This window comes from Pelobates fuscus, chromosome 1 (genome assembly GCF_036172605.1).
Source record: "Pelobates fuscus isolate aPelFus1 chromosome 1, aPelFus1.pri, whole genome shotgun sequence".
NCBI classification, from domain to species: Eukaryota; Metazoa; Chordata; class Amphibia; order Anura; family Pelobatidae; genus Pelobates; species Pelobates fuscus.
The window spans coordinates 316,639,134-316,661,982 of NC_086317.1; the positions used below are offsets into that span (position 1 = coordinate 316,639,134).

Consider the following 22,849-nt stretch of genomic DNA (forward strand, 5'->3'; position numbering starts at 1 on the left):
TACAATTGTTACAAAAACAGTTGAAAGATACAGAAATTCAATTTAAACATGGTAAATGGTAAATTAAAGTTGATAGAACATGAATAATCGGTTGTTTCAAGTTCCTCTTGGTGGAATGACATAAGTAAAAGTAAATTTTTACCCTTGATAAAGGCAGCAGTTGGTTGCCGAAACGTTGGGGGTCTTGTGCCTCGTGTTTCTGTCCTAGGGCTGTGTGGAGCTTCTATTGGTATTGTACTATTTGCTATTATATTTGCCCTTGCTACTGTCATTTTGTTTTCTGATTTTTGTATTATTTGTGAGGTACTATTTATGTACATAATAAATTGTATTCTTTACTCATAAGTGATTCTAGTGTGCATTCTTTAGTTTATGGATAATTAAAAGTACAAACACTTTCTAAATCATCTGTAGGATCAGCAATTGTAAATATTTTATTTCATCCATTTATTATTGCTATATGTATATCTATAATATGTATCGTTTTACCAGTAGTTATGCAATGTAGAATTAGAAAACTATACATACTCGTAAATAGTGATGTCGCGAACATAAAATTTTCCGTTCTCGAACGGCGAACGCGAACTTCCGCAAATGTTCGTGAACGGGCGAACCGGGCGAACCGCCATAGACTTCAATAGGCAGGCAAATTTTAAAACCCACAGGGACTCTTTCTGGCCACAATAGTGATGGAAAAGTTGTTTCAAGGGGACTAACACCTGGACTGTGGCATGCCGGAGGGGGATCCATGGCAAAACTCCCATGGAAAATTACATAGTTGATGCAGAGTCTGGTTTTAATCCATAAAGGGCATAAATCACCTAACATTCCTAAATTGTTTGGAATAACGTTGATTAAAACATCAGGTATGATGTTGTATCAATCAGGTAGTGTAAGGGTTACGTCCGCTTCACAGTGACAGACCAAAACTTCCCGTTTAACGCACCGCAAACAACCGCAAACAGTCCATTTGCACAACAGCAAACTCCCCATTTGCACAATGTTGGATACCAAGCTAGCCATGTCCCGTTCCTTGTCCTCACTGATGTCATTGAAGGTCTCATTGAAGGACACCAAGGGTCCCCGAAAGGTGACAACAAGCCCCCTGTATTTTTTGTTTTTAAATGTACACTACTGTTACACCAGATATGAGTTGCACTAGTGTGACACTATGCCCTGGCAGGCCCTCAAACACACACGTGTGAAGGAAACTGACTGCTATTATTTCACAGTGAAATTTCTAGATTTTTTTTTAATGTACACTACTGTTACACCAGATATGAGTTGCACTGGTGTGACACTGTGCCCTGGCAGGCCCTGAAACGCACACGTGTGAAGGAAACTGACTGGGATTATATTACAGTCAAAAAAGTTTTTGTTTTTTTTAAATGCAAGCTATTGTGACACCCAGTGGCGTACTAAGGGGGGGGGCGGCGGGGGCGGTCCGCCCCGGGTACCGCTCACTAAGGGTGCCCGGGGCACATTTTCACAGGGGCAGCATTTCACCACCCCTGTGTCTTATGAAAAGGGACTGGTGTACCACGAGTTCGTGTATCAACGCGATTTCCCATCAAGCAGCAGTAGGTCTTGTTCTCGCGATCCATAGCAACCCGCGTCAACGCTCTCGCGGATCGCGAGAACACAGGACCCTGCTGCTGCTGGATGGGAAACGAGGATGCAAAGTACTGGGCCCCTCTTCACTGCCACCGGACCACCAGTCGAGGAGGACAGGACGGGCAGGTAAGTGGCAGCACATGCACACTGCACACACTATACACACACTGCACACACTATACACTGCATACACTATACACACACTGCACATACTATACACACACTGCATACACTATACACACACACTGCCTACACACACTGCACACACTACACACTGCATACACTATACACACACTGCATACACTATAAACACACTGCATACACTATACATTGCACACACTATACACACATACTGCATACACTATACACATACTGCATACACTATACACTGCATACACTATACACACACACTGCACACACTATACACTGTACACACACACTGCATACACTATACACTGCATACACTATACACACACACTGCATACACTATACACTGCATACACTATACACACACACTGCACACTATACACTGCATACACTATACACACACTGCACACACTATACACTGCATACACTATACACACACACAGCATACACACTGCATACACTATACACTGCACACACTATACACACACACTGCATACACTATACACTGCATACACTATACACACACACTGCATACACACACACTGCACACACTATACACACACACTGCATACACCATACACTGCACACACTATACACACACACACACTGCATACACCATACACTGCACACACTATACACACACTGCATACACTATACACTGCACACACTATACACACACACTGCATACACTATACACTGGATACACTATACACACACACTGCATACACTATACACTGCATGCACCATACACACACACTGCACACACTATACACTGCATTCACTACGCAAGCACACACTTATACATGTGTATCTGTATGTCTGTGTGTCTGTATGTGTGTCTGTATGTGTGTCTGTCTGTCTGTCTGTCTGTCTGTCTGTGTGTGTGTGTCTGTCTGTGTGTTTGTGTGTGTGTGTCTGTTCCGGTGTTCAGAGCCAAATACATTAAAAAAAATTGCAGTTGTTTTTTACATTTCAAAGTGTAGGGGGTGCCAAATAAAGGATCCGCCCCAGGTGCCAAATACTCCAGGTACGCCCCTGGTGACACCAGATATGAGTGGTGGCACTGGGCAAGTGGGCACAGTATACGCTGTGAGCCTGACACACACGCTGGCAGGCAGGCAACTGCAATTAGATTACACAGAAAGAAAAAGCAGACTGATGTTCTAGCCCTAAAAAGGGCTTTTGGGGTGCTGTCCTTACAGCAGAGATCAGATGAGTGCTTCAGGACTGTAGTGGACACGGAATACACTAGCCTAGCTATCGATTTCCCTATTAAATCAGCAGCAGCTACACTGTCCCTTCTCTCACTAAGAATGCAGCTTCCGGGGGGCGGGGCCTAGCTGTCATAGAGGAAAGACGCACTTCATGTGAGCTCCCTCAATATCTCACTTTAAGCAGCTATCAACAAGCGAATTTCACCCCAGAAGGGGATGACACAGCAATGTTGCTCCTACCTGACCGACCCGACATGCTTAATAGCGGTCAGCAACAGAGTCTTACTTACTCGACAGAGTCTTACTTACCTCCGCGTGGCAAGTGTGGCCTGGTGCTCACCGAGTGGGAGAGGCGGACGATCTCCCGATCCGGAAGCAGCTACTTCCCGGCAGGAACTGCGTTACCCCCCCCTCCCTCGGACCGGTGGGGTTTATCCCGGTCCACCTCTGAGAGGCTGGCTGTAGCTAATGGACACACAGAGCACAGCCGCCCAGGCTGACATACTTATCTGCGACTCTCCCAATATGGCGGCAGACGCGTGTCCTCCTGGTACCAGAAAAGCATGGCAGGAGTGAGCAGTTCCATTTATTTTCACCTATACATATTGGTACTTCAAAATTACTACACCAGAAGTTGGCATTTGTCATTTCTCTAGAAAGCGAACCAGGGTCATCTATATCTAAAGGATCTGTGTTTCCTTATATACACGTCTGCCAGAGTGATCTGGCAGACGTGTATATAAGAATATAATTTTGCCTCTTTATAAATAACTGGTAAGACCACATATTGAATATGCTGTGCAATTTTGGGCACCTGTTCTAAAGAAGGATATTATGGCACAAGAAAAAGTGCAGAGGCGGGCTACAAAATTAATAAAAGGAATGGAACATATCAGTTATGAAGAAAGGTTAACAAATTTAAACCTCTTTAGTTTAGAAAAATGTCACCTGAGAGAGGATTGATAACATTATACAAATATATTCGGGGCCAATACAAACCATTGTGTGGAAATCTATTCACAAAACGGACTTTACATAGGACATGAGGTCATGCATTTAGACTGGAAGAAAGAAGATTTTGTCTAAGGCAAATGAAAGGTTTTTTTTTACTGTAAGAACAACAAGGATGTGGAATTCTTGGCCTGAAGAACTAGTTTTATCAGAGTCCATACATATGTTCAAACAGCAACTAGATGCATACTTGCAAAAACAGAATATTCAAGGATATCATTTTTCAATGTAGAGTAATAACTGCTTGATGCAAGAAGGATTTTTTTTCCTAGTTTGTTGCAAAATGGGAAGTGCTTCAAACTGGGTTTTTTTGCCTTCTTTTGGATCAACCGCAAAAAACAAATGTGAGGAAGGCTGAACTTGATAGACACAAGTCTCTTTTCAGCTATGTAACTATGTAATGAACCTGTAACAAGGCCAAACATTCAAGGGTATGTAAACTTTTGATCAGGGCCATTTGGATAATTTATGTTATCATTATGATTAAAAAATTAGCCAAACAACAATGTGATACTAAATGTCTATTTTCTATCGCAATCAGGCATATTCAGACTTACAGTATACTCTGTCTCACAATCACACACTTGTCTCACAATCATAGTTCTCCACCATTCCCTCCCTTTAAGTAGAATGGTGCAGCACTATACTACTAATCTTTCTTCTAATAGGTGGCTGCTTTGCCAAGCAGTTACCACATGTAAATTTAAAAATACAAAACCCCCAACAAGACTTATATATTCATGACATCTCTCATCTCATTCAACCGAACAACCCTTATAACATCTATGATGATAAGTAGTAGTGGTTCCACCCTGTAGCTTTACATCACATTCTGATCTTTTTCCTTATCCTTTTTTTTGGGGTGGGGGGTATTTAGCCTGTGTGTGTTTGATGTAATTTAGTTCTAATGAAAATGCTGCTAAGCTAAGAGACTATATTATTTTTTTGGTCTGTATGAGTATATATGTATCTCTCTCTGTTTTTCTGTCTGTCTGTCTATCTATCTATCCTTATTAATTTATAAATGCCAATTAATAATGTACACTTCCCTAAGATCTACTACCATTTTATGATGGGAGAGGAAATTATTAAATAAAAACAGTGCGATTCTGTCTCCCCAGCTGCTGGCATATCATTAGGGGAGAGAAACTGCATTAATTACAGCATCTGCAAATAGCAGTCGCTACCTGGGTATGCAGATCAAAGGAATCCCAACAAAAGCCCTAATATAAAAAACAAAAATGACAAAATAAGACATATTTAAGTAAAACTTATATAAAGGGGAAACAGTGTAATTTGATTTTATGGAGAAAATCGATAAACTATTGTGTGTATACAAAATTGCATAATATTACTGAAATTGATAAAGTCTTATCTATATACCAATGAGAAACAGCCCGTGTGTGTTGACTCCTAGTGCTTCCTTATGAGAAGCATTCTATTGACTGGAAGATCATCAGCATGGACTTCTCTAAGGCGAAGTGGAGCTGGAGTGAGAGGACCCTCTTTCCACTAAATTGTAATTTACTACTTTATTTAGGGAGAAAAAGGGAAGATCATTCTAAACTACAAATACAACATGCCAGCAGTAAATGTATTTTATTTTTGTAACTGCAATGATAATTTCTGTGTAGCAATATTACATTGTTTACCTTTTTTAGTAGTTTAACAATACATTCTTTCAATCTGATTGCAAGTTGATAACATAGTGAGAAAGCATGATGGTCTCTACCAATGACTGTTAAATTGTAGTGATCTCTCTTTTGCTTGCATGGTATATCTTCATATCCAGGATAATCTATTCTCGGGAGATTTTTCTAATGAAATGTTATTATGGCTCGTTGCTATTATTTATAATGACTGTTTGTTTTTTTCTCAGATCTTCGTTCAAATTCCTCTGAGAACTGAATTATATTATATGCTAGTTTGGAGGAAATAGGCTTTCTTTTGGTTAGAAAGTGCAATCCAATTTGAATGCTCTTCTTTTTTGTAAAGTCTTTATATTCAGACTTGCCGAACACAGAGTACCAAAAAAATATTTTCAAATAATGACAAGAACATGAGATAAAAAAAAAAAAAAAAATTAACAGAAGCAAAAATAAGGAGAAATTTAGGTGGGTATAGGAAAGGATGGATGGGTAGCTAGCAGCCAAAAGTAGAAACAAAAACGGAAAGAGAGGAAATTCCAAAAATAAATGGCATCATTGCTTCTAGCTTCAGAAGCCGAGACGGAGGGCATTGGAGGTTGGTTCCAAACTGCCATCAATGCGTGTTCAGCAGCAAAACATATTCTATCTTGTGCATATTACTTGCTGTTTTATGCATCTTTAGAGTTCCTAAGAGAAAAAAATTATATGGCAGCACATTTCTAGCTAAATCCATTCAGGCTTTAGAAAAAAATCCTATGTAGGATAGCTATGCCAACTATTGCCAAACAGTCCATAACAAAGAACATGTAGTAAACATTTTAAAAAACATATAACTGAAAATGGAAATAGATTTTGCTTTTAAACTACAGACAATATTGTTTTTTTTTTTTTGTTTTTTTTTAAACTAAATTTGACTATTGGTCAAATAGCTTAGTTGGTAAATGCACTGAGCAGAATACTCTGTACCCAGCATTTTATAATTTCCAGCTCAATACAATACTCATTACTCACTGCTCATTAAGCTTAGTAAGTAACTCAAATATGTAGATAATTATAATAACATATGCTATACTGCAATACTGGAAAAGGCTCAAAATAAGTAGTTGACTAAATAACAAACTAGACTTCTGAATTCTGAACTATGGAACATCATATGGATAAATCATATGACAAACTCAAAATAAGTCTTTTCATTTGTTTCTTTAATTCAGATTTCCATTCGTGGCACCAACATGTAAAAGATTATTGATGGTTAGGGGACAGCTACTAAATGATGATTTTATTCACAGATCAAGTGAGATTAAACCGGTAGAGTGAAAAAGAAAGAGCAGTAAAATATATTTATATATTTAATACATATGTGATATTTAAATGTAGATTTTAATTTTTTTTTTACTGTTTCTCCTCTTTTTTCCTCAATTGATTACTTCTTCTCACTTGATCTGTGAACCAGATGGCACAAATACATCTATCAGTGAACTGCAAAATATATACATAAAATATATATATATATGCAGCACACTGACTGGCAAATTTCACACCATTTTTGTTTGTTCAAATATTTGTTTCCTGAGACAATTGCATAGATAAAATTTGTCCTAACCAAGACACCATATGAACAAATTGCAGACCATCCACACAAAAAAAAAAATTATTTGATGAACTATTTTTTTTTCACTGTGCACAAGTCTACTACTCGTTAATTCAGATTCTAATAACACAAAAATATGTGTGGAGGGGATGGAGCTCTTGTGAGCTCCATAATGCAAAACTCTGAAATAGCTATATTTGCTACTTACAGCTCCAAATTCTATCAGAGGAACTATCCAGGAGATGGGAGGTATCCACTGCAATATAGAAAGGAAAGAGACTGAAAAAAGGGATTACAGACGGGTCCTCCCAATCATCAGTCTCAATACCCCTGAATAAAGTTGTTCATAATCATGGCTAAAAATTGCCAGTATAGAACATACATGAAATATATGAAAAATAATAAATTTTTATTAGTCCCTTCTAGGGAAGATAAAGAACGACAAAATGTAAAAATAAAGGTGTATATACAGTGAAAAAGTGTAAAAGAATAGGAATCCTCTGTACAAATGCTGGCCTCACAATATACCCCGTTGTCAAAAAAAGTTGCAACAATGTTTCAAACGCTAAAAATAGCTATTGGTGTGTATTTTGTATTTTTTTTTGAGAAACAGTAGTGTCCCCCAAATAGAGTTACTAAATAGCAGAGTTGCTAGGGAGGGGAGGGAGAGAACCCCCACTCACAAGGTATGCTAAAGCGATGGAGTATATGATAAAAAATAAAAAGTAACGGCACACTCAGACTAGCCCCAGATCGTAAGGCTGATGTAGCATAAACTCCCCTTAGTAAATCACACACAGTAGACCCCTAATATTGATAGCCCACTGGCTGTAAATAGAGAGCAGAGCTCCACACCCCATGTAATGGGACTGGAGTGACGAGAGCCTGCAAAATCGTTGGCTCCTAATTTTTATCCACTGCAGTTGATTTCTCTGTGTTTCCAACCAAGATCAGTGGCTTTCACTGGAGGTAGACCCGCGGCCTACAAGAAGACCTAATTACAGCAGATGTGAGGAAGGCAGCCGATCCCTCAGTTTGTTGCTATACACTACTGTGAAGGTATTGCTTTCACTCTCCCCTCACCCCTGCCAGTGAGGGATTACCAGGTACCTCTTACCTATGCTACACTGATGATGCTCCAACAACTTCTCATCAGTAGCAGCCTGCTTAATGTGGACAAGATGGTGGATGCCACATTCAAACAAGCCCCTCAAGACCTGCAGCTCACTTTCATGGACATAATGAATAGTCTATTTGCTGTCTACAGTTACCCATTGCCAATGCACTCTTGGTGAAGACCTGCTGGCACCTTCCTTGCATCAGACCACTGAGCAATCTACATCTCCTGGATGTCAAAAGCTCAGTCCTGCTATGGACCAATATCTTCCTGGGCCATGGCACAAACAGGGACAGTGCCCGACTCACTGTTCACTCCCTCGAAAGGCCACTACCACTCGTGTGCAAAATCAACTTAATTGAGGCCTTCGATACCAAGTCCTGCTGGGAGCCATGAGCTTGGTGCTCTGAGCTGTGTTGGGACCTGGGGTTGGGTCTTGGGTCAATCTGAGTGCCGGGGTGGTATCCATCATGTGTAGGGTGTAGGCTGACTCATTTTTTCTGTGCTTAGAAATGCTGTCTTGCAAGATCACAATAGTTAAGTCATTTTACTTTACTTTATGTTTTGTTTATTTCATTCTGCATCAATGCAGTTGTGCTTGGCATTTGATCTTATCGCAACATGCATATCAGTATATACCATAATCTTCCTTGTTAAGCATGGTTTCCCCATTACCTGCCAGTTGACATGTGACAGTCTATTTCCAGCAATCTGTCAGCTGTTGCTACGATTTATTTATTTATGAACACACCTCTGTACGCAACAATTACCTAGCATGTTTTTGATTTTAAAAAAAAAATGAGGCAGATTCCCTCAGGAGTTTCTCCCGATGTCTTTACCAAAAAATGCTGTATTTTTGTTCTTATTCATTTTGTTCTGCTATGCATGTGCATTCTTGTTATGACTCCTATTTGCTTATAATGTATCTTAATCTTGTCTCAATAAAAAAGAGAATTCTAAAAAAAGTGGAGCACTGATAGCAGTAATACCTTAGAGATTAATTGTATATCTTGCTCATACTTTTATTTTATAATTCTTTATTTTTGAGTGCAGAGTAAATTGCAGGCATAAACAAAGACTTGTTCAACATATTAGATTGTCAGAAACAATTGATATGGGTAGTCAAGAGATACTGCACTTTTTTTTTTTTTTTTAGAAACATGAGGAAAACAAGAAATGATATAGTAGTGATATACAGAAATGTTCAAGCTAGGCACACATAGCTATTTGATTTTCAAAGATTATAGACTGTAGTTTGGCATGACCAGCGTATTGGCTAGTCTGTTGATGACACTTATTATACTGCTATCAAACGCTAGCCGTGTAAACATGTTATGTAGTTAAACTGCATATTTACATTTAAGCTAGGTCTAGGTAATAAGTATGCAATCATTGAGTAAGCGTTGTGAAATCTTATATGGCTGAAAACATACATAGAGTCCACATGATGTGTTCCCCGGTGCCCTCTGTGTGGATTAGAGCCGGTCAGTCCCTGTGGGGTCGTCTGTTGCTTGTGCTGGGGGCTGCAAACCTTTGTCGTTGGTCTGGATCAGCTTCCCGCATGGTGACCCTCGGGGGCTGGTGCAGAGGCGCGCACAGCTGGGTATAGAGCTTGATCCCCATGTTGGGTGAGCATTCGCCCTTGTTTGTGGCTATCTCTGTTGGTGTCAGGTTGCGGCCAGGAAGGAGCCGGGGCTGGATGTCACCGGGTCGCGTGGCTGCCATGTTTGATGCCTGGGGGGATGGATAGGCCTCTTGCCGTCGCTTTCTTTGGGGCTTTTCTCCTCTACTCCATCTCCCCCAAGGCCATGTCCACTGTGGGGTTGCCGCCAGACCTGCCTTGTCTCGCTCACAAACGTTGGCTTTCCTGGTGTGTGAGGTTGCATTCTGTGCTGCCGCCATCTTGATTAAGCGGTGTGCCCGTGCCTCCACCCGCCTGTGGCCATCCAACAGGGCTTGTGTTTGTTCGCCCCTGTTTGTGAGCACGCAATGGTGGACTGCGATGACCCCCGCCAGTCCCGGGGGGGGGGGGAGGTTCTGCATCTGCAGGACTTCGGGGACGGAGGACCGGCCGCGTCCTCCAGCCCCGCATCAACTGCTAGGCCGCAGGTCGGACCTGCCTCGGTTGGTGCCTCTGAGTTTCTTGTATCATCCCAAGCTTGTTCCCACCCGGGGCTTGGCTGGGTGGCCAGATGTGGTGCCCGTTTAGTCTGGCTCGATTGCGGCAAGAAAGGCTTATATTTAGCCATTTGGTGGGAGCCCTGGGTGTTTGCATCCTCTCCGCATGGCGGCCAAGCTCCGCCCCCCTCTTGCTCATACTTTGATAGTATTCAAGTAGAGCAGTTAATATGTTATTGAGGTAAGTGGATACCTTTGAATTACACACTAATCAAATTAGCTTAGATCTTTTGAAAAGAGGCTGTTCAAATAATATTATTGAGCTTGCAATATAGACATGTGAGAAGGCAGACTGTCATTGATTGGTAGCCAGTATAGCAGCAAGACAGAATATAAATAAAAAGGTGAAATCCAATGCTGAAGATTAAACCTCAGCACTCTGTATTGCACTAGTTTTAGTAACAAATTTGAGATTACAAATATTTTAACACCATTTAGATTTATGTTTTGAGACACTATTGGGGGATATCTATTATGTCCAGGAAATAAATATGCTACTAGGAGAAAGAGGTATCTATGTTCCAAACTGCAATCTAGAACCAACCAACAAAAAAGTGAAGTACATGAATGTGTATACATGTATCTTTGAATATTTGTTTTTGTCTTCTACCCATAAAAACCACCTGATTGTTAAACCATGAAATTCAGTATGTAATCTGTTTAACAACAGGCAAACTTTGCAAGAAACAATATGTGGGATTAACCAAAAGATATATATAGAAAATTAAAGAAAACCTCAGAGGCATAATAGGCAGCATTGATCACCCGGCCACATACATTTCAGCAAGTTTAAAAGAAAGATTAAAAGACTTCCAGCTTTCTTGGTGAGCTAGTGGAGGCTGGTAAGTAGTCAAACTGTTCTCAAATGGTTTGACTACTTACAATGGGGGGAGGGGGCAGGGCGCTCTTGGAATCTTTACCACTACAACGTGCTTTAGTGATTATGGTGCTTGGAGTGTTCCTTTAACAGAGGTAATATTCTACAGGAAAATGCCAAGCAGATCAATTGGTATTTACGGATTACTAAGTCCCCATAAATCTATATTTAGGAAGATTCCATTGTAGCAGGTTTGAGCAAAGGGTTAAATGGAATCCCTAGAGTTATTCAAAATGCCCAACTAAGTAAACTAAGTAAACACAAATAGCAGTGATAATTAGTGATGTCCCGAACACGCGCGATGTTCGGTCCGCCCCCTATTCGTCATCATTGAGTAAACTTTGACCCTGTACCTCACAGTCAGCAGACACATTCCAGCCAATCAGCAGCAGACCCTCCCTCCCAGACCCTCCCACCTCCATGACGAATAGGGGGCGGACCGAACATCACGGCGTATTCGCGACTGCGAACACGCTATGTTCACCGGCGAACTGTTCGGGACATCACTAGTGATAATGGTATGGGGCTGATATGGTGTGTTTTTTTAACCAGCTGATGAGAAAAGGGGGTATTAGTCAGGCTGCTGTATACATCTAGATGCATTTACAGAGCATGATGCAAAGCAAAGGATGGCATAGCAGCTGAGACAATCAACCCAGTAGACTGTACTAGGATAACAACAACTAGAGTCTAACTAGAGGATGTTGGAGGAAGTCATGCATTAGTTGTTGCCTGGTGTCTGATCACTGCAGAGTACAATGTTGTTTTAATTGTTGTGGTTAAGGACTTTACTTCCTTTCCACTGCTTCTTTTAGTGCATGTGGAAAAATGAGGAAATGGGTTAAATTCTGTTTTCGGTATCCAAGAGCCAATGGAGTAAAATCCCCAGGTGTAGAATATCTTTATATTTAGTGTATGCCACACAAATGTATGTTTTAGCCTACTACAGAATATGCTACTATATTCTATTTTTATATATATTCTACAAAAAATACTGTGTTGCACTCATCGCTAGTAAAGCTTTATAACAGCTTTATTAAGGCAATTCTTCACTAAAATTGTCCTTTCTAAAGTTGCAGACTGATGTTTTGTGAGGATAGAAGTATGTCTGTTTTTTTATTCTTCATCTTACAGTCAGAGCTCATATTTAGCAGCAGGAGAATTCACAGGGAGAAAAAAAAGTGTGACTAAAATTCAAAACATCATATGCTTCACCGTGCTATGATGGCAGAGTCAAAAGATCATATGACGGGCTTTAACAAAAGACTCTCTTTGTAGTGAAGATATTTTGACTGTGATAAGACAACAGTATTTATATTTTTACCTACAATTCTTGTCATATTTTAGTGATGAATAAAACCTCTGTTATTGTACATTTAGCCATAAAAATATAAAACAAATGTTTATACAGCGTTAGCAAAAATGAATAAAAATGTGTATTTTACAATATGAATTGTGAACAATGTAATTGTTTGGACATTTTTCTCACATCCCCAAAACGCACCTAACAGCAAACCTGATTTGATTGATGTTTTATAGACTCCTTTAAAAAAAACATTCAACAGATGCAAAATTAGGAAATTCTTATTAAACCTTTAAGATAAAAATTAATGACAAGTTTTTAAATTCTAGAAAATATAAAATGTTTCATTACATGACCAATGTTATTTCAACATAAATAATACAAAATTGAATAACTACCTATATGACCCAGTCAAAAAAATATCGAGTGCCCTAGGTTTCTGTAAAAAGGATTTACTTGTTTCCACAGTCAAAGCTCTAAACCTAAACCCCTGAACATTAGAAAAAATAACTGTGATTTGTCTTCAAATCATAGGATGAATTCTAAATGTTTGACACACACAGACAAACAATATGTCTTGCTCTCTGTTCTGGATATAAACATCAATAACATGTGGCTTCTGTTTAAATTTCTGAAATGTTCTGGCAAAAAAACGATATGCCAGTCTTTACATGTAACATACCAGATTACAGGAGCAGGTGGGAGATTTCTCTAGGATTCAGAGCTTTCAAATCTCTTAGAGGTTTATGAGTTCAGGTTGAGGCTAAGAATATGGTTTTATGTCACAGTGCTAAGAGTTACAAAATAGTTTTCTGCTTACTTCTAGACAGATTAAGATGTTTGCATTAAGTTTTTTTTATTTGTGGTATGTAAATGACAGATCATTTTTGTATAGTGTTTCAATGGTTTCCCTAGACTTGCACAATTACATTTCACAAGAATGTCCAGAAGATGAGCGTGTGCTTATCAACTCAGGAATCTGTAACAGAATAACATAAACTAAGGGCAAATGGATCTAGTGTGATTTTTCCACGATCTATATAAAAATAATACATTTTTTAAAGACTACTAATTCTAAAGCGAGTGAACCGCAATACAGATATCATCTGCATGTTTTGAATAGACGTGTGCATTCGGTTTCGGACGAATTGCAATTTGTCTGAATTTATGCCAACCCATATTCCATAATTCCATATCTCCAAAGCGACATGCAGACATAACCGAGCAAAACCAAAAAAAGAGGTAACTGATGGTAAAAAATGAATTGATGGCTAGGGGACAGCCACTAAATGTTAATTTTATTCACAGATCAAATGTAAAGTGATCAATAGAGGAAAAAAAGAGGAGCACTAAAACATTTTATATTGATATATTATACATTTAACAAATATATTTAATATATAAATTATTTTTTTTACTGTTTTTCCTAAAATAAAATTATATTTGTTATTTTGTCTCCGTTAATCTGTGAAGTGACCTAAATGGTGGGAAAATGCACAGTGTACTGCAAAATATATGCATTACATATTCAAAATATTAGGTATATATTTTACAGTGCACTGATTTGTCCATTTTCACACCTTTTTTTTTTTAAAAAATTGTTTACCAAATATTTTCATGGACGAAGTCACACCGACAACTGAACAGTGTGGAAGGCCCCAAACTAAATTTCATATTCTGAAAAATGGTTATGCCAAACCAAATTTTTCTGCAACACACAAGTTTAGGTTTGAATATGACAGATGATTCAGTAACCTAATCTACTGTTAAGTTGAAGTGAATACATTTGAACCAGTTGAACTAAAATTAGTGCATCATTCTGCTATATTGAGAATAACTTGAACAGTTATCTTAGATATTTTTAGGTGGGAGAAACTGACAAGATAGTATATACAAAGTCTTATTTGTCATGTAATGTATCTTGTATATTGCATTCTGGCATTGGTTGTTGCTTTTTTTTTTTTTTTCTTACAGCAAAAGAAGATTACTGCACATTTTTAAACTGCCCATGTCTTATCTCCTTGGGATTAACAAGGAGTATTTTCCACTAATGGCACTAGAATTGAAAGGTTATATTCTGAATAAAATATTTTCAAAGTTATATTTTTGTGCACTGAAAATCAATTCTCATAACTAATAATCTTACTATAATTCTATTGCTACAAGGTTATTTCCTTCTTATTAAAAAAAGAATAATACTAACATGTAATAAGCTGAAGATTTGCTTGCAACATCATAACAATTGCATTATATTTATTTATATATTATATATTATACTTTTGCTGCAAATCTTTTATTGAAGCAGCATAGTCGATTTGAGGTTTTGTGATAGAATCTTTATGAAAAATTAATATAGAATGCATTATAATTTAATTGAAAGTTCACTGCAGTGAGAATATATGCACAAGTCAAAGAAGGAGCTATTTTGTCTTATGTACGAGTAAAGTGTTGACAAAATATGGCAATGGGAGGAGCATTTTATGCTGGATTCTGCTATAACTCACAATGGCTTATTTGAACAAGGATCCTATGGTGTGTAGGAGACTGCTATCGTATTTTATTACAAATGCGTGAGAAGTAAACTTCTCAGAGATCAGAGATTTATCTGAATTCTGCAACTCTGAAACACCACATGGACAAATGACAAACAACTTAATGGACAATGAATGAGTCACTTAGTTTGTTTTGAGATTTGAACTTCCACATTAATTTAAAAAAAAACATTTTTTAAAGCTTATGCGGTAAATATGACGCCCATATTTATACAGTTGTAATCAAAAATATTCAACCACCATTGAAAATCAGATTTATTGTCAATGTTCAGCTGTTTGCAATGAACAAATCAAACAAAAGCAATTAAAATAGCTCAACACAATGAATGCTTCTGTCAGGATTACAAGTTGATCCACCACACAGAACTGTGTCACACCTAGGACTAAGGATAATGTATTACCAGACCTTAGAATAACCGGACATCATCCAAGAATAGTCAAGATACTTGCCGAGGTCAGGAACACAGAATCAGACACAATGATGAGGGAATGCCAAAAGTCAAGGATACCAGAATTCAGGGAAGTCAAAACGAAGCCAAAGTTAAATTATAGAAAATCAAGATCAGTAACGCACTCTCGGATAGCCATCAGGATGAAACCACGACAGGCCAATGAGCAAAAGGATAATTGGGTTTAAATACCCCTCCTGTGGATCTGATTGGCTGTAACCAGCCTTTGACCCCAAAAGCAATTACCAGGTTTCCATGTGCATGATTGCAGCTCGGCACAACATTTCCTGTCAGGACGGTAGTGCTGCTCGGCACAACTTTCCCTGTCAGGACAGTAAGTGCCATTAACCACATTTTTATGTATGAATACGTGACAGCTTCAAGTCGTTTCCCCAAAATAAACTGAAAATGCAACTTATAATAACGTCTCAAGGCTCAAAAATATTAAACCCTCTGAATAGAGTCCCTCACAATAGCACACATATGATCATCAGGTGGTGTCTCTAGCACCCCTGATGCAACTAGTCAAGGGCTTCATTAGTTGCATCAGGTGTGCTTGAGCTTGAAAACTTGAAACACCTGAACGGACTAGGGGTTTTTTGAGTGCCACATTTTACTGTATGTAACTAATATGGATAAATAAAAAGATCCACAAAGGTAAGAGAAGAGATCATCGTCATTAACAAACATGAATATAAAAAAAAAAGTGAAAGCATGGTTGTGGCTCAGTAATGCTCTAGGGCTGCTTTGCATCCTCTGACACTGGAAACCAGTGTGTGGAACGCAAGATGGATTCATTGAAGTACCAGAAAATCCTACTAGAAAACATTTTTGATCCATTTTGGTGTGCAAGAATATTTTTTCCCATAATGATTGCATGGACACAATTTGTCCAAATTGAAACTCCACATGGACTAAGCTCAGTTTATCTGAACTAAAAAAAATAAAAAAATGTCAGAGGAATTTATTCAGATGTACCAATTTTTTTTATATGCCATACACAGGTCTTATGAGAGGATTTTTGGAGAAATCATGCAGGATCTTCCATAGACCAAGTGCTGAAAAGAAAGATAAAGAGGAACATAGCAATGCAGAGAAGAGCCTGAGCATATCAAGTGTTAGTATAGAAAAAGTAAAGGTAATCTTATTTGACATTTATTTTTGTCCACCGATAGAAATGTCCTCCACAGACTTTTCCTTATCTTAATGGTTCTGGTTCTTTCTGCTACTGTGCAAAATTAACCAGTGCAGCAATTACATACCAGCTGTATACTTACATTATGTACTTATTCGCATACATACTGTCTTTCTACAAAATGTCATGATGTATGGAAACTGACTGAGTGTGCTCATAGATCATAGAAACAATTTTACAGTCTGATACTATTTATTGAGGTATCCTATGGGTGCAATCAATATATTCCTGTGTGATTTTTTTTTTTAAAACAGTATTATGCTATGTGAAAATTTCCATTTGATTTTCTAGACACAAAGATCTAACCCCAATATTTTTTATCTGTAAATTGAGGTATCTGCAATGTCTAAATTGAGATTGATATTTATTTTCTTTACCACATGATCTCCTAATAATGTCATATAAGAACAGATTTCAGTTCATGTGAATTATTTCTAGATATTTTAATATAAATTATTAATTACAAGAATTTGACAAAACAAAGTGGGGAGGTGTACCCAAGTTAGCTTGACACCGGGGAGAAACTGTATATTGGTAACTCCCTCCCAGAATTGTATTTTTTTTTTTTTTGTTATTCAGCAACCCTTTTAATTGATGTATATCTCTTTATCCTCCTTATGTGTTATTCTAATCCCCTATTGTTCCATTGTATGTTTCTTAAACCCGCTTATTTTTCTCTTAATTAACTTTTACCAGAGTGTGTCCCTTAACCGCCCTCACCCCTTTGTGTCTCTTATCCTTCCTCTTATGTCTGTTACTATTCCATTGTGTCTCTTACCCCCTTTTCTCCTTTTCTCCCCCTTTTTGTGTACCTAATTACCCATTTGTGTCTTTTTTCTATAGTTGTGTATTGTATCCCTCTTTTTCCCTACCATCTCTTTTTTGTAACTCTTCCTTCCTTTGTAGTCTCAAGACCCCCTTTGTCCGGCTTATGTTTGTGTTTCTTACTCATCCTCTTGTGTCTCTTACTTACCTATCATTTGTTTTTTCTTACCCCCCTTTTATGTCTCTTAACACATCCTTTTGTTTCTTACGCCCTTAAGTTTTACCCCTTTTGTGTCTTTTGTGTCTTACCCACTTTTGCGACCCTTGTGTCTCATATTCCCCTTTTGTTACTCTTACCCACCTCCTATCATCCTTTTGTATTTCTTACACCATTTTTTGTCTTCTACCACACTTCTTGTGTCTCTTCCCCATCTTGTGTCTCTTACTTCTCTTGTGTCTTACACCCTTCTTGTGTTTTTTTTTACTCTCCACTGTAGCACTTTAAGAGCACTGCATGCATCATATCCCCATCCTCACCAGTCACAGTACATTGCAAGCAGCTTTCTAGATTGGGTAGAGAATTAAAAAGATCCTCTACCGTGGTCTATGTGGTCAATGTATTCATGCTAAAATGAGCTCTTTGCACCCCCTCAATCCTGTAACCTAGGGAAGAACACCCCTTGTTTAGAATGCCACTATGTAAATAATTTTCTTATGATTTTTTTTTAAATAGTATCTCATCTTTTAATAAAGATGAAATAGACCATTTACTGTCACCTTCTTTTAATCCCTTATACAACAACAAAAAACTGTCTTGGGACATTCCACAATCATCTTTTGCATTCCTTAAATAAAAACATTGTTGCCAATGATCTACTTTAGAAGAAAACCATGCAATGATATCTATCACGATATTACAAAAAAAACTTTGAACATAGAATTTTAATAAATTATATCTATACCTTGTATCATAAATTGCATAAAGTCTCTTGTTTTCTTCCACTGCATTCCTGGAAAAAAAGAGAGAAATTCTATTAACAGTTGTAAAAAAACATTTCAATTAGAATACAACACATCCACCCAAAAAATAAATAAAATTAAAATTAAAAATGAGTTAAACCACATGAAAGAATAAAGGGATATTTGAGATCAGCAAGAAGGCTTTTTAAAACAGAATGCTGGAAACAGATTGCCAATGGTAGAAAGGCCACCCCTTCCATGCTGCCCAAGTTTTCCCTTCAGTCCATCCACTGGATATCCCTCCCTCTGCAATGAGACTGTTCATGGAGAACTTGGCCTTGGAGTAGGATATAAGGTAAGCTTCCTTCCTTCCACCTCTATCTCTTTTTCTTTCTTCAAAATGTGCTTAAAGGGAAACTCTAAGCACGATAAAATCTATAGCTCTCAGTATTGGTTGTGCAGCTTAGAGCTGCCAGGCAACCTTTATTCAATATCAAATCCTTTCAAACAGATTAATATAAAAAGAGAGTCTTTTCCCTCAATGTTGACTACATTAACAATGGGGAATGTGCACGTCCGCATTAATAATGTCAACTTTATCCAACCAGGAGAACATTGGCTGAGAAAGCAGGACCAACCAAAACCTGGCACTCTTAGCGAACCAATGTTGTCCAGATTTGACAAAATTATAAATGATTATCTAAGAGTGTTAATTAGACATTATAAATATGTCTGTGCTGTGTAAGGGAAGAGCCCTGGTTGATATCAAACTATTATTAGAAAAAGTTAAGGATTACACCAGTTACTATATCCTCTACAGTAAGCCATAGTGGTTATATTTATTGGAGAACCACATTCATTTAAAGCTAATTTTTTTCTTAAAGAGTTAACTTTTAATAAGAGAAAACAATGCAAAGTGCCTGTCTATACAGCAGTTATAAATACTGAAGTGTTTGTGGTTATAAACATATTCCCTTAGCATAACCCTTAGCATAACCTGCTACTTCGCTTGCATGATTGACAGCTGCTCTTTACTGCAGATAATTGGTGAACATTGATGAATTCACTTTAATGTAAACTAAATGTTCTTTCCATTTTACAGGAAAAAAAACTTTTAAGGGATTCTTAATGTTTCAGTATGGGGTAAAACTAAACAAAATAAAATGCTCTTTATATTTTTAGATACAACTATCTTGCTGTAAGATTTTTTTTTCACACTGAGGTATTTCTTAGCACCTTTGAAAAATGAGCTTTTTTATTTTTCATCAAATAAAGGCCTCCATTTGGAAGACACCGGCTATTCTAAATGACAGCACCATTTTTCAGGTTGAATTTGAAAGCCTCAATGGATTCATTACCATTTGTGCTGCTTGTTAGTGCTCACAATATGTCTCATGTCATATTTCTCTCAAATAAAACAGCCTGCATAGAGTGTGAAGGGACTTTGGAAAATGTTACAGTAAACATATTAAGTCTGAGCAACTTGCAGTGAATTGGGTGAAATTATTCCAGCAGTTTAATACTTACTCCAGGCTTATATCATCGACAATAGGAAAACTGCTGTAATTTGTTTAATCGGACATGATGGCTTAATGAACTATCATTTAAATAGAGGAGTAACACAAAGAAGTAACACATTTACATCAGTTACTAACTGATAAGCATGACTAATGCAGATATAAGCTATAGTGCAGAGATCATAAGAGTTTAACTTGGAAATGCGTGGGTCACAGTGGAGACACAACACTGGGCCATATGTAATAAGTCATTTATAACTCACCAAATGAATAAGGAACAATACAAATGAGAAAAGTCCACACATATGCAGTACACAAGCTTACAGAAAAAAATACCTACATTAGACAGAAACAGGGGCATGACTATTGTCATACAATGCTTAGCATGTTAATTTAGAAAGTTGTATTGTTTATTATTAAGTGCAAAATATGTTATTTTGACATACAGTCACACGCTAACAGGGTCATTCACAAAAATGAGATTTGTTAAGAATGCAGAGTTGAAGATGAAATTCAAAGTATTTGTTGTAACACCACCTTCAGCCAGGGCCGGATTAACATAGGGGCTGATGGAGCTGCAGCTCCAGGCCCAGGCCCATGGAATAGGCCCATTTAAAAGAAAAAAAAAAAATTTTTTTTTTTTTTTTTTTTTTTTTTTTTACACACTACTCTTAGGTTTGCCACCTGACCGGTATTTTACTGGCACAGCCGGTATTTGAAGCTGCCTGGCCATGCCAGTATTGCAGTAATAACGGCAATACAAATGCAGGTATTTTTCTCAGAATAAATGGAGATTACTCTGCAATACCAGCACCAGCCAGTAGGGTTCACTGTGTGTGGAGAGAGGCAGGGATAGGAAGTTACAGCATATCCCTGCCTTTCTCTACTACTCACTGATCCGTGGGGGAGCGGCAACACAGCACAGAGTCCAGACAGCAGCTCTACAGCTCAGGTAAGTGAGAGAGGGGGGAAAGGCAGCAGGGACACATGGGGACACTGAGACACTAGGGGACACATGGGGACACTGAAACACTAGGGGACATTGAGACACTAGCGGACATATGGGGACACTGAGACACTAGGGGACACAGACCCTAGGGGACACATGGGGACACAGACACTAGGGGACACTGAGACACTAGGACACATGGGGACACATACACTGGGAGACCTGGGAACGCTGAGACACTTGGGGACACTGGAAAACATGGGGACACTGAGACACTAGGGGACACTGAGACACTAGGGGACATATGGGGACACTGAGACACTAGAGGACACATGGGGACACAGACACTAGGGGACACTGAGACACTAGGACACATGGGGACACAGGCACTGGGAGACCTGGGAACACTGAGACACTTGGGGACACTGGAAAACATGGGGACACTGAGACACATGGAGACACTGGGACACATGGGGATGCTGAGACACATGGGGATGCTGTGAGACATAGGGACATTGGGAGACACTGAGACATTGGGACACGGAGACACTATGTCCTCATGTCTCCCAGTGTCCCCATGTCCCCCAGCCAGTGTCCCTAGTGTCCCCAAGTCTCCCAGTGCCTGTGTCGCATGTCTCTCAGTGTGCCTAGTGTCCCCATGTCTCCCAGTGTCCCTATATGTCCCAGTGTCCCCATGTCTATGTCCACAACTGTCCCCATGTCTACCAGTGTCCCCAAGTGTATGTCTCCCAGCCAGTGTCCCCAGTGTCCCCTAGTCTCCCAGTGCCTGTGTTCCCATGTCTCTGTGTCCCTAGTGTCTTAGTGTCCTAAAATATTTCAGTGTCCCCATGTCTCCCAGTTTCCCTAAATTTCTCAGTGTCCCCATGTCTCGCTGTGTTCCCAGTATCCTAGTGACATGGGGGCACACTGAGACATTAGGACACTGGGAGAAATGGGGACACTGAGACACTGGGAGACTAGGGGACTGGGCGACATGGGGACACTTACACTGTGATACATAGGGACACTGAGACACTGGGTGACTTGCGAGACTGAGACACAGGGAGACAGTGGGAGCAATCCATCTATACAGCAGAATCAAACTGTGAGTAGTTTGTTGGTGATTTTACAGAATTTTCTCTGATGTCACTCCTTGTGATTTACATCATGTGATGTCACGCATAACTAATTCATTATACAAATTAATTATACAAATGATTAAGGCTGGTATTTTTTTCCAAGAAAGGTGGCAACCTTAACTACTCTTCACATACTCTTGCTTAAAGGAGCACTATAGGGTCAGGAACACAATCATGTATTTCTGACCCTAATTTGTTAAAACCGCCACCCTGGCCCCTTCTTGCCTCCCTAAATATAGCAAAATATTACTTGTATTCAAGTCTACAGCTGCTGGCTCTGCCTCTGAACTGACTGTCTGCTGACATCATCAGAAGTGGTGGTCTGAGCAAATTACAATACTTCCCCATAGGTTTGTCTGAGATTGTCAACTAGGCAGATCAGGGGCAGAGCCAGCACAAGTCCAACATAGCCCTGGCCAATCAACATCTCCTCATAAAGATACATTGAATCAATGCATCTCTATGAGGAAAGTTCAGTGTCTGCATGCAGAGGGTGGAGACTCTGAATGGCAGTGCTGCACACTAGGCAGTACTGCCCCAGGATGCACCTCTAGCAGCCATCTAAGGAGCGGCCAGTGGAGTTATTTTCTCTGAAAAGAGACAGTGTTTACTGCAAAAAGCC

General features: G+C 38.9%; 1 protein-coding gene across 1 annotated transcript in view; it reads right to left on the reverse strand.

Moving 5' to 3' along the window:
• The window catches only part of GABRB3 (gamma-aminobutyric acid type A receptor subunit beta3), a 492,675-nt gene that overhangs the window by 292,505 nt on the left and 177,321 nt on the right, over nucleotides 1-22,849 (reverse strand). Inside the window, exon 2 of the mRNA XM_063459171.1 lies at nucleotides 18,625-18,672. Coding sequence (XP_063315241.1) covers nucleotides 18,625-18,672 — 48 coding nt within the window. The remainder of the gene's footprint in view (nucleotides 1-18,624; nucleotides 18,673-22,849) is intronic.